The sequence below is a fragment of the Miniopterus natalensis genome, chromosome 1 (assembly GCF_054644295.1).
Source record: "Miniopterus natalensis isolate mMinNat1 chromosome 1, mMinNat1.hap1, whole genome shotgun sequence".
Lineage (NCBI taxonomy): Eukaryota > Metazoa > Chordata > Mammalia > Chiroptera > Miniopteridae > Miniopterus > Miniopterus natalensis.
The window spans coordinates 60,552,677-60,566,566 of NC_142081.1; the positions used below are offsets into that span (position 1 = coordinate 60,552,677).

The following is a 13,890-nucleotide window of genomic DNA, read 5'->3' on the forward strand; positions in this document are numbered from 1 at the left end:
TTATTGTCAGTGGCAGCATGACTCCACTTTCAGGTTGGCAAACGTAAAAGGACAGTTCACTGAGCAGCAATATTCATAGGGAGCTTCATGCTTGTGCAATGACGTCAGGCTTTGTGTGCTGTGCACAATGTACAGGGGTGATTAGATGTTTCAGTTACGTGTGTAGACGGGGAAAGCTTCAGGAGCACTTGCTCAACCCTGGGAAAAGCTCAGGTCACCCTCTTGTGACTACAACAAGCTCTCCTTGATCAACATGTTAAATGTGGAGTTAACTCTCTGGTGCTGGAATTACACCCAAGAGGAAAATCAGACCTGATGAGATTTGACAGGGCCCATCATTTGTAGAACTAGACTGGGACTGACTGTGTGGCCTGAACTGAGGGTGTTATAAATGGTATCGCCCAATTATCTTTCTACCATCTAGCTGTGGGGCCCAGATTCCCATTTTTAGAATAATTTCTATGTATTAAGTCATTCTGATTTGAAGAGGCTCCTGGAAAATGCGAGCTAGTTCCTTGGATGGGTTATACATTGACCTAGATTGCTTAGTCCTAGGTACAGTAATGAGGAAACACATCTTAGTACAGGTAAGTTGTGATGTGAGGGCAATAGGACATTTTTAAACGTTAGAATTGAGTATACATTTTGAAGGGTATGTGCAAAGCTAAGGTGAAGAGGGCTGAAGAGACAGCATGAGGTCTTCAAATGTCTTAAGGAAGGGAGCAGAAAAAGGAGAGGAAATTAGTGAAAGGGGAAAGTGTCCTGTGTGTGCCTTTGTTGTGTGTGTGTGCACATGTGTGTGCATGTGCACAACAAACAAGGGATAAATCCATTTCCCCTACATCCCTCTGCTTCAGAAGTTTCATCTTGAGCCCTAACATTGAGTATTTCAAGCAAAGATAAAAATATCTCAAAACCAGCCCCTTTCTGAGTCCTTTCTGGTGCTGAGGGCTTAGCAGTGTCTGCCTGGAAGTGTAAACCATTCTGCAGGAGTGAGAGAGATTCACATCCCACCTTTTCCCATTGTGTGCCCTTGCCCAGCATCTAGTGGCCTCTGTAGCCCCAATGAATCCACTAGAATAAACACCGCAGTTTATCATTCATTGCAAATTGTTGTGCAATGATCTGTAAAGCTCTACTCCTGGTACCCTCGAGAGACCCTCAAGGGTGGGGGCCAGTTGAACTTGGGATGTGCAGACTTCAGTCTATAACTTCCTAAGAGTGGTCATCTAGTCATTACTGCTATCAGCTTCTCAAACTGAAGCTTGAGTGTCACCACTGGCGTCTGGCATTGATCGAGATCCTTCCTACTCTGCATGAGGTGCAGTGCTAAGCAGCTTCACACGCGTCTCATGCTCACTGCAAATTGTTAGTTAGTATTTCTCACAACTAGTTGTTAGGAGTCAGCTAGTTGTTAGTGTTTCTATTTTACAGTTTAGAAATTTGAGGCTTTGAAAGTTGAGTAATTTGCCCAAATGGAACAGCTGGGGAGGAGCAGGCTGGGATTTCAACTTAGAAACGCCAGCCTCCCTCTCCTACTCTATGCTGTTGTTAAGGGTATTTTCTCTCCATTTAAGAGTTTCTGTGCATTCCAAAAGATAGCACACAGCCTAAGGGACGCTTAACTTGGGGAACTTTGCCAAATGGAATATAAATGGCTGTGGGAAAACAACATGGAGAAAGGGTGCTGGACACACATCTAAGATGGGAGGAGTGTTGCAGATTTGCATGGCTCGCCTAGCCCCTCATTTTGGCCCCTTGGTGGCTGCTCACTAGTAGGGCCTGCTCTGGCTGAACTCCCTTCAGACCTCAGGCCTGGTCTTGTACCCTGCCCGCCAAGAGTGACGGCAGCCTCCCCGTCTCTGAAGTGGATGTGCCTTAGCGCTGAACACCATCCCATGGCATCTTTTACACCTTGTGTTTGTCAGTTTCTTTCTGTTTATCTTGACACTCAAACTGAAGCTGACCTTGGCTTTCTCCCCTGAGCTCCAATTCACAGTCTCCCTCCAGCTATGCTCCCTCTGGCTGCCCTGGGCAAATGTCCTCCCAGGACTCCAAGGGATTTTCTCTTTTGACTGCACTCCTTCGTCTGTGCCTTGAGAATCCTGAGTCATCACTTTCCCTCCTATGGCCTTACGTGCTGGCTAGAGCTCTGCAGTCCCGGCACCCCGCCAGCACCCTCCTGCCAGCCCTTGACCAGCTTGCCGGGGCTGGGTGGAGCTGTTGGCTCTGTGCTCCCAGGCCCACTCTGGGCAGCCCAAGCTCCACTTCCAGAGCCTGGCCAGGACTTGGAAGCTATTCCTTGTTGTGACCATCTTAGTCTGGAACAGCAGAGCCTGAGGCAAAAGCTTATAAGCTACCACTTAATTGGCGAGAGCAACACCAGAGAAGCAGAAGTGAGGGGAAAGGGAGACAAAGAAGGAGGGAGATTGTGAGAGATGTATAGCTGCATGTTTGATCTTGTGGGACATCTTCAGAGAGAATCCATATGGGTGACTGTTTCAGGGCAGTATTCCCAGGGGAGGAAGGAAACGGGTTTTGTTCATTGGCTCCTCTCCCTCTTGGTCAAAGTTTACTCCAAGGGCAGACTTGCACTTCTAGTTTGCACAAGCCTAGAAGTGGCCAGCTGACCATCTCACACCTCATTAGCACTCACACCTCAGCAGCAGTAGAGAAGTCCTGGGTCGGAGGCAAGAGAGGCATGATGTGCCACGGGGGATGTGACGGGCCATGAAGTAGCATCAGGAGTGATACCTGCATCCACAGCTGTGGGGGCACCATGAGCCATAGGAGATCTGCTCAGCCCAGCAGCAGGCAGGCGCACAGATCTGGGTGATGGGTAAACGGAACTTGGTCACCCTGGAGCATTTCATGCCAGTGCAGCTTGGCACCTGGGCTTGTTTGTGATGGTAGGAAGTTTCTTGTTCATTAAAGGAAATATTCAGTTTCCTTTTCCAGTTCAGAAGGTTGAGCATCATTGTGAGGGGTTCCCTTGTGTGGGTGGGGTTCACCTGAGTGTTCTTTCTAATTGGAGGGGGGGTATCCGGATAATGTTACAATAGTGAGATACTTTTCACATCAAGAGGCAGAAAAGCTGTCCTTGGAGCAGCTGATGAATGTGGCATTGATCACAAATCGAGGGCTCATGTCTCTGGGAAGCTGTAGTACTTGTGGTCAGAGCCTGGAGTCCTTCTCCAATCCATTGACAGGCCCGTGGGGCTCAGGTACTACCTTCTAGGCTGTGATAGCTCCACCTCGTTTTCGCAGCAGTAGATGGTCTCCATTGGGCTCTCCTGACTGGGAGTGAGTGGTGATTTTTTTTTTTTTTTTTAATATATCTTTATTGATTTCAGAGAGAGGAAAGGAGAGGGAGAGAGAGACACAGAAATATCAATGATGAGAGAGTCATTTATCAAGCCCACGACCTGGGCATGTGCCCTGACCAGGAATCGAACCCCGATCGCCTGGATCCTAGGTCGACGCTCAACCGCTGAGCCGCGCCAGGCCGGGCAAGTGGTGATTGTTTATCTTCCTTAACACCTGCTGGATGTACTCCCCTGACCTGGCCTTGAATGAGCCCTTGATGGGGGTGTTCCTGTAGGGACCACAGTACCACCACTGGCTAGCCCAGAAAGTGCATGTTGAAGATCCCAGAGACAGAGTTCTGAGGTCACCTTCTCTTCAGTTGGGAAGTTTACATGATGTCAATAGAAGTATTTAGAGTTCTAGCGTGGCAACCCTGTGGACATAGAGATGTTCTTTAGGTTTTAACTATACTGAATTTTTCTGACTTGACTTATCTTCCAGCTGACTTCCTACCAAAGGGTGAGGCTTGAGCTGGACTCTGGCCCAGGGTAAGGCATTTAAATAGTTAATGGCCTTCTTGACTTCTGACCTCATCATGGCCCAACTTATCTATCTCTACATAGTGAAAATAGACCTTTTAAACCAAGAGCAGGGAAGACTATGCAAATGACTTTCATGACTGTTATTGTCCAGCAAACCAGCAATCTGCAGAGCATTGGGAGTTAGTTGTTCTAAAAGTGACACACTGGATATATTTCCCCAAGAAATGGGGGCTAGGTGTGTGATCCAGTCCCCTGTGACCAGATAAAGTGCTCTCTCCCAGTTTGCTCACCTCATTTCCAACAACCTCCAGGTGAAGATTTGTTTTGCTGGGAGTATGTGGGGCAGAGGTGCCAGCCTCCTTCCAGCTACAGAGCTGGAACCCAAGCCTTGTTTCTAGAAAGGAAGATAGATGTGCAACAAAAACGCCATTCAACCAACTTGCTCAGATCAAGGGGAATCTGATGGAAGTGGACTTGTTGTCTCTGTTGCTAGAAAACAGCAATTGGTGGCAATCCTCAAATGATAATTTTCCTACGAAATGGAAAAATTAGAGTCCCTTTCACCAGTCATCCTGTTAGAAATCAAAGTAGTGAACTTGGTCTAGGTCAACTCCGAGCACACCTGTACTCTTCTGACTGTTGCCAATTAAAGCTGAGTTCTTGGACCCTTTTCAAGTTGGAGGAATTGAGAACCCTTCCTACTTCTGGTTCCTTCCATTTATGCTATTCTTCCTTTGTACACTGGGATCCTCCTGGCATCCCACCTCTCATCCTTGTAGATAGAAACAGAAAGCCTGGATTCCTGATGCCATGGAGACCAGCGAAGGCACCTAAGCTGAGAAGAACCATCACAGAATGCTCAGGGACACAGCAGACTTTCACTAGGCAAACCCATCAGACAAACCCTTCCAAGCCCTGCCTCACCCAGCTGTTCAGGGAAGATTGGTGACCTGGGCACGGGTGGTGTTGTTCTACATGGTTACGTTGACACCCAGACCCCACATAAAAGCAGGCTTTCAACACCACTCTGACATTCTCCAACTCACTTCCGAGCCTCTTGCCTTGACCTACTTCACACTCCGTATTATTCTATCCACAGATCCTCCCTGCTTCTGACCTGGGGGCTGACTCACTTTCCTGTTTACAGCCTTGCCTCAACCCTAATGTTTTACATATTTTCTCTGGCAATGACCTTCACTTCCCTTTTGACTAGAGTTCAGACTCTCCTTTGGCGAGAGAACCCTGAGTATTCTGGATAAAAATATGCCTGATCTTTCCTAGCCCCTAGGACCATTGGTCCCTGATATGGCCTCTTAAGAGCACTGTAACCTGCCCGATTTTCCCTTTTATGATTGGGGTAGCCTTACTGTAAGAACAGAATAGGGCTAGAAGGAACTAGGCAGGGAAGGGTTAATAAGGCCATTCATTCTTTTTATCATTAGCACAGTTCATGGAGACTTTCACATGAACACCAATCATTTTACCCCATGATTTTTAGACTTATTTAATTTCAAAGGGCCACAGCAAGTGATATGAACCCAATGAGCCGATATGAGCCTATTGAGAACATATTGACTCGATAGTGCTGCTCTGTAGTCCAATTTATTATTCTATCCACAAGTGCATACTTTCTGACAAGTAATTCGGTGTTTATATGTCAATTAACTATTCAGTGAGTACTCAGGTTGAATGAAATTGGTGAGATTTGGAAACACCTTGATTGTTAATCCTTTAGTTGGCTATAGAACTTCATTAAGTATTAGGTTCCTTCTGATGGTATGCACTTCATAGCAATTATAGTTTAACAAAATGATAGATTTATTTTTGGGTCCCTGCTCTGCTTATGCCTTCCTCTCTGGGAAATCCCCGTTACCCACAGCCCTGCCAATAGCACCATGTGACCACAGGTGATTGGACTAGTGGTGAACACTTGAAACTGACATCATCATTTCATAATCTGGTCAGTGACCAACCAAGTCATCTTGCTTTAAAATTTGAGTTAATGGACATAGAGACCATTGTCACTCATTAGTGGGTGCCAGACTCTTAAGGTCATGTTGAATGAAGACCAAAGTCAATTCATGCTACATAGGGAAGCTGAGGTCGCGAGAGAGCAGAAACCATCAATAAATAAATCAGAAAGCTGGTTTGCAGAGAGGAAGATGCATTGGATGAACAGTGGGTTAAGAGACCATAGGGACTCAGTAAGAGAATGATGAAGCACATGACTTTGGTTCCTGCTGGCTTCTCAGCTCCAAACCCCAAAGGCCTTTTCAAACTTCATTTCCTGCTTGTTGGTATCCATGAGATGACTTCTTAGATCCTACAACACCCACCTCTACCACCTGAGATAGTTTTTCAGCTAAGCAAAACAAAAGGTAAAGGAGTTTATTGCCCTCCCTTCCTTTCTCCTTCCCTCCTTCCCTCCTTCCCTCCTTCCCTCCTTCCCTCCTTCCCTCCTTCCCTCCTTCCCTCCCTTCTTTCTCTCTCTCTCTCTCTCTCTCTTTCTTTCAATAAGGATTTTTGTTCCTTATGACTGAAAAACCTTGACTTAAACTAATTGCAACTTAGGTGTTGTCAGCAGTGGCTGCAACAGAGAGTTGTAAACTTATATCTTGGTAATTAAACAAAGGGTGGAACGTTTTCTAGTTGCTTATTTTGAAGTAGAACTTGATGTCATTGAAAGCTATCTACATCTATACTCTTGTTGTTAATCATTTAGAACATTCTGGCTTTCCACCCTTTTCTCACTTGTGATAATCATATTGGCTTTATAGGGTGGGTCTTTAGGAACTCAGCATTTGTAGGGAAAAAACAACCCACCCAACATTGGACATAAGCTTACATCAAAGGACAAAACTGCCTCTGCTAGTTTATAGTGGTGGACTTTCTGATTATCTGCACCAGAGACATAATCTTAATTGCCTTGTCAACAAATCCAGTGTCCAAATAACTGGAGGTTTTTATGGCCGGGGAAACTCTGGATATATAGCATAGGAGGAGGGGCAGAGATGAGGGTTAGGTAATCTACAGTCTGTGATCCATCTCCAGCAATTACAAGTTGCACTCCTCATCAGATTTAGCTCCTATACCAAACTGGTTATTTATCTGGGTGGAGAAGTGTAAACAGCAGGCATCCTGGGAATGGAGGAATGGAGCTGGGGTTGTCTTTTTTGTTTTTCTGAAGTGACCCAAAAGAGAGGGCACTCTGTAAGTTTTTGTAAGGACACTAAGCAACTCTGGGTACTAAAAACCAAAGTTAAGTGAAATGCTCTACAGGAAGTTTTTATATCTGAGGGAGTGGACAGGAAAATGAATGTCAGAGGGAGAGCCCATTTATAGTGAGAGGCTGTGCAGCCTAATAGTTAAGCCCATACACTCTGCACCCAGACCTAGATTCAAATCCCAGGTCCTCCACTCAGCAGCCATAAGACCATGGACAGGTTACTTAATTTCTCGGGTTCTTCATCTATAAAATGGGAATAACAATAGTACCTACCTCGGAGGTTTCTGTGAAGGTTAAAGGGATTGATACACTTACATGCACCACAGTGGGTGGTTCATAAATGCTAGCTACCACTATTTTGTAGGACATCACCCGGTGTGCAAAATGTCAGCAAAATGCAGGAGAAATAATGCCACAGTGTTGTATATTTTCATCCCGATGAGAAAATCCAATACATTTACTCTGGCTGTGGAATGTGTGTGTTTTGGCTAAAACAAGAAAGAAGGCTACTAAATGAAGATGGGAAGAGAGGGGCTTTCATATAAGGAGAGAAAATAGATTGAGCTCTGGTCTGGGAAAATGAAGACTGAGATGCACTATGATGAATTTTATGAAGGGCAGGAACAGCATGAATAATAACTTGTTTATGAAATACAGGAAAATTAGAACTGGCGTGAAGGATGAATACTTTGAGGTGAGTACTTGAACAGATGGTTACTTGACGGGGCTTGCACAGTGAGTCGTTCAGTTATGGAGCTCGCTAGCTCAGGAGCTTCAAAGCAGACTGGATGCAGGGCATGTGCTATGATCCCTTAATTATCAAGGGTAGTCAGGGATGTTTGTGATAGAGCCCTAGTTTAGTCCAGTTCAGCGTATATAACTAACTTATATTAGTGTAGTACTTAGCCATTTCCAAACACTCAGCAATCTTAATTCATTGGATTCCCATGGCAGTGACTGGTTGAGTCTATACCATGGGTAAGGTCCTGCAGGGAAACAAAGGGCGAGAAAGATGACTCGTGTGGAGGGTCCTGTCCATATGGGCACCCAGAAACACTGTAATTAAATTAATTTAATTTGGGGGCTTAATATATTTGGTTCACTTTTACTTATAATATTTTGAGACCAGAGAATTTTTAGTTGTTTTTTGAGTTCAGGTTTGGTATTGTGAATAAATTACAGAAACAAAGTTCACTTTTTGTTATGGTTTTTATAAATCCTACTCAGGTGCCATTCTAATGTCAATAGAACAGCTTATTCTTATATTTATTTTTAGAGTAGTTATTCATAAAAAGTCATTTGATAGCTAGAAGTTAATTTAGAGATCACCTTCTTCAATCCCTCATTTCACAGCTGAAGGAGACGGGTTCCTTAGGCGACATGCTTGGGGTGGCAAAACTTGGACCAAAGCCCAAGTTCTCATCTGTGTTTTTTTCTCATCAGGCTTCTTCCCCAGAGAATCAGGGTGATTGGAGTTGAGCTTATTTCTGTGCACACACAGACTCAAATGTGGTATGCTTGGTCTTGGAGCACCCAGAAGCAGACTTACTATGAAGCCAGTGAAGGTGCCTCACTTTTGTGTGCCAACGTTAAATAATTTTATCTAAGACAGCATACTTTCCACTTTACAATACAGTGCTTATACAGTGCGCATTTCCTTTTCCTGTGCACAAAGTCCATGTTCAAGTATCAAGAACACAAAGTTATTTACTACACAGCTGCTCAGCTGTATGGAATTTGGTACAAATTTGGGTCCTTCAGTATTTTGTGTGGAACAACGCTAAATCTATGCTCAAAGTTGGCTTAATCAACCTTTTTGATGGTGGGCCCAGAGGGGGCAGCACCAGATGGCAGCCCCAGGCCTTCGTCCTGGCATGCCTCCTGCGCTCTGGACAGCTTGGGAATGATGAGGTTGCAGACTTCTTCCAGCTCTCTTCGCTGATGTTCAGAATGATCAGGCTAGCTGATGGTTTCATTGCGCCTGTCAGGAATCTTCTGTGTGTCCTCATCTTTGATTTTGCCTTGAAGTTTTTAATCTTCAACAGTTGCTTTCATGTTGAATACTTAGGATCCAAGTGAATTCTTGGAAGGCCCCTTGTCCCGCTGCTTCTTGTCTTCAGCTCTGTGCTTCTCAGCTTCCTGGACCATGCGCTGCATCTTGTCCTTGCACAGGTGGCCCTTGTCCTTAGTGATGGTGATCTTGTTCTCTTTTCCTGTACTCCTATCCACAGCAGAGACACTGAGGATGCCATTGGCAACAGTATCAAAAGTGAGTTCAATCTGAGGAGCCCCATGAGGTGCAGGAGTTACGCCTGTGAGTTCAAACTTGCCAGGCAGGTTGTTATCCTTGGTCATGGCGCGCTCACCTCGTACATCCCAATGAGCACACGAAGCTGGCTGTTAGAGTAGGTAGTAAAGGCCTGTCTGCGCGGCAGGAGTGGTAGTACTGCGCTTGGTGAGCACAGTAATGACTCCACCAGCAGTTTCAACACCAAGGGAAAGGGGAGTGACATCCAACAGGAACAAATCTTGAACATTTTTGCATTTGTCTCCAGATAGTATGGCTGCCCGGACAGCTGCAATATAAGCAACAGTATCATCCGGGTTGATGCTCTTTTTCAACTCTTTTCCATTGAAGAAGTCCTGTAAGGGGTTTCTGAATCTTGAGGACCTGGGTAGAACCACCCACCCAAACAATATCATGGATCTGGGACTTGTCAAGCCTGGCATCCCGAGGAAGGGCCCTCACTGAACCTTGAGTGGGGAGGGGGAGCCGGGTTGCAATCAGGAAACATTACTGTATAAGCATTTCTGGTAAATGACCTAAAGAGATGGCCTAAGAAATGGACTTGACTTTCCAAGGTTCTAGTAATTTGTTGTGATTTTTCACATTCTAAGAAACAAAACAAAACAACCTCACTTTGTACGTATTTTCTATTTGTAATTTTATATTATTTTTCTTAAAGAAGCACCCTTCCCCTGCTCCAAAATTATATAAATTTCAGGCTCCATGAAACCTGGATCTGTTTCTGATGTCCAAGGTATAATCAGTTGGGAATTTCATTTCAGATTTTTATTTTTAAATTAATTTTTAAAAATTTGAATACATTTAATTTTTATATTTTAAGTTAATTTTATTATAGTAATAAAATAATTATTTTTCTATTAAAAATTATAAATCTATGTTTTAACACAAAGGTGGCTCCTTACCCCTCCTTCCCCACCTCTTAGTTTGTTCTTCAGATTTAGCCACTTTTGATTCCTTTAGAGTCCTCCCTACTTTTTACCTCTATATTGTTTCATAATAACTTGTTTTCTTTAATTGATCAGTTTTATATCAATTTACAATGATAGGAAATTATTTATTAATAATGGTGTTATATTGTTATATCAATTATATATTGACTTTCTGTGATGGTAGCTAAGAATCTAATTTTGTTACTCCAAATATCCTTTCTCTCTCCTCCCATTTTCCCAAAATAATTGTCACAATTTTTGGTTACCTCAATTATCACTATTCACTGTGTAAATATTATTTATAGCAAAAGCAAGTAGTATCCTATGGCATCCTTCCTTGTACAACTTTTTGTTTGTCCTAGAGTTAATAATGATTTTATTATCTTTTGCTTAATTTTCTGTTATTTATCTGAAACACTACCTTTCCTTTCTTTTCATATAGCTTTCTGTTCACAGAGTTCACAATTACTTTGTTTTTGCTTTTACTTAATTTTCTGTGTGTCTAGCCAAATACATAATCAGAACTGTCAACCAGCTATCTTATCAATATTATTTGTGGAAGTGGTCCAACATTTCAGGTAGCCTACCAGTCGCCCCCCTGCCAAGACCTCCTTCCACAATTCATCCTCTTGCTCCAGTATGGACTGATTTTTTTCTAGTACCTGGAAATTTCATGTGATAAGCCTTTAGTGAAGATGTTTGGTGAGGATAACACTCAGTGGACCCTTTCTAATTCCTAGGGAATTTGTATATTCAGTATAAACTATTTTATATAAGCAGATTTGAAAAGGTATTTTACCATACAAGGATGACCTTCATTTTTTAGTTGAGTAGGCTTACATAGTAGGGTGAAGAGAGTACTCCTAATAATAGATAAAGTACCACATCTGGATGCCTGAAATGTCCAGTGAATGAAGTAGGATTTGCAAATATATAATTTAATTCCTATTTTTTGACAGGTATGTAGACTGTAGGGTGAATTACATGAATTTTGAATCCCACATAATTATAAAGAATATATTCCCAATTTCTTGTTATTCTCAAACTCATAATGACACTTGCCACTATGAAAACTAGTTTTTAATTTATAGAAGTTAAATATAATTTAAAAACACATGATATATTTTAAATGCATGATATAAAATTCATTTTTTAATTTTTTTATATGTTTTTATTGATTTCAGAGAGAGGAAGGGAGACGGAGAGAGAGAAAGGAACATCAATGATGAGAGAGTCATTGATCGGCTCCCTACTGGGGATCCAGCCGGCAACCCGGGCATGTGCCCTGACCAGGAATCAAACCATGACCTCCTGGTTCATAGGTCGTTGCTCAACCACTAAGCAATACCAGCCGGACCAAAATTTGTTTTACATACTATTTTTTGTTAGCTGCATTAGAAGCATTTCACAACAATGAGGAGTTGACTGTACTAATTCCAATAACCGCGTCCCTGCCCCCCAGTACTTTACATATGCAGAATATTTGGTTAATTCTTACTCTGTACCATGAAGTAGGCCAATAGCATTGTTTTACTTTGCTGAAGTAGAAATTGAGGCCATTGCAATTAATGTTCAGGTTCTCTTACGGGGGCTTCCTGTTCTTTGATAATTCATTGTAAAGGAGGACTACGGTTTTTCTAGGTAACCCACGATATAAATCAGGGATGGTGCTGATTCTTCAGAGAAGGATTTTTTTTTTTTCCCCAGTGTGATTCAATATGTTTTAATCCCATCCATTTTGAGCTTGTTGCAACCCAAGTGGAATGCTGTTTAGTTGAATCCTTGTAGGACATGGCCCTGCAGTTTCATTTGATACTTGATTTCCTGAGAACCTCTCTGGAAAAAAAAAAGTTTTTAAATCCTTAAGATCTTGGTTGAAACACTCAGCCCTGATAACCTTCACAGGCAGAAATTAAATATGTTTGATCACATCTTCCTCCCGGAAGGCACTGCTATTGGAATGCCCCTGGCCCCTGTCTATACCTATAGCTTTGAAGCAACTACGCGTCTCAGGATGCAGCACCCAGTCACCCTTCCTCTTCTGTCTTCAGTGCTATTGTCCGCTGAAGGTTGTGGACAGACATATGAGTGGTGACTCCCTAGGGGGAGGTGTAGTCTGCCCTGTTTGCCTGAGACTTTTTTCCAGTTAAGGAATTGGGTGATGGTGGGGTTCACACTGGGTGTGGGGGGAACAGAGGAACACTTACAGGAGATTATGGCAGGATCCCTGGCTCTTTATCAAAGAGGTGGTTGCTCACTTACCTATTTGATGTTCCAAGATTTATAAAATTGAAGGTGCTTTTCTAACATCTCCATTTCAGCTCAAGTTCCTGATATGTCTAGAGAGAGTGTTAGTGGATAATTTGGTGAAGTAATTAATTTCCCTCAGTGTTGTGGGACTTTTCCCTGTATTTTAGGATGTAATTGAGTCTGAACTTGTTCTCGGATGCTGTACATTTCTCCTGCAATTTTGGATACCTTAAAATGAATGATTTTGCTATTTGGGTGTTTTGTGTAAGGGTTTCTGGACACTTGAATTTATATTGTGTTACTGGAAGCTTACCAGAAATAAATGTTTACTCAGTCAGCTGACTATGAAAACTTCTGGTTTGTTTCATCAGTTAGATTCAACATCACTTCTCTCTGAGGACCAGTTAAGGAGTCTTCTGGATGAGTGCACATCCAAACGAAAAACCACAACTGGACTTTCTTCAGAAAGAGAAAAGAAAGATGTTGAGGATGTAACACCTGAGTCCCCCCAGCTTTCCGGATCTGTCCTCTCTGAGTTAATAATTGAGTCAGAAACAAAGGCCGAATGCACAGAGGTGGGAGGTGCAACTATGCCCGAGAATGCAGAGTGCGACACATCCAGGGGCTACTATCTCAGCAAAGCCCTGACTGGACATTATGTGTCACAGGCTCTTGTCATTGAAGCCGAGAATATGAAATGCCTCCAGTTTCCCAAGGACGAGGTTATTAGTGACATAAAGGACTATTTTATGTCGAAGACCCTTGGCATTGGAAGACTGAGAAGGCCTTCTTTTTTGGATGATCCACTGTACGGCATTGATGTGAGCCTTTTATCTGAAGACCAACATCTGAAACTCAGCCCTTCAGAGAAACCAAAAACTGGTAAGGCTTGGAGACTGTGTGCTTTGGTGAATAATTCTTACTGAAGGTGCTTTTCTAACTGAGTATCTCAGTATAAAGGTATTTCAGGTTAACACAGAGTAAGACATGGAGGGGTGTTTGTGAGTCACAGGTGGTGTCGATTAAGAGCATACAAACATGATATAGTTATCAATGTTCACATGAGATCAAGGTTGTGGCTAGTACTCTTATGAAATACATTATTCTTAATGGCAATTAATACATGTCCTTTTTAAAAAAATGTGTTTTTATTGATTTCAGAGAGAGGAAGGGAGAGGGAGAGAGAGAAACATCAATGGTGAGAGAGTCATTGATCAGCTGCCTTCTGCATGCCTCCCACTGGGGATTGAGCCCGAAACCCGGGCATGTGCCCTGACTGGGAATTGAACCTTGATCTCCTGAATCATAGGTTGATGCTCAACCACTGAG

At 43.0% G+C, this 13,890-nt stretch overlaps 1 protein-coding gene across 1 annotated transcript in view; it reads left to right on the plus strand.

Moving 5' to 3' along the window:
• Nucleotides 1-13,890, plus strand: part of FSIP1 (fibrous sheath interacting protein 1) — a 146,522-nt gene that overhangs the window by 123,173 nt on the left and 9,459 nt on the right. Inside the window, exon 12 of the mRNA XM_087814872.1 lies at nt 12,933-13,443. Within this exon, the coding sequence (XP_087670998.1) occupies nt 12,933-13,443 (511 nt within the window). The remainder of the gene's footprint in view (nt 1-12,932; nt 13,444-13,890) is intronic.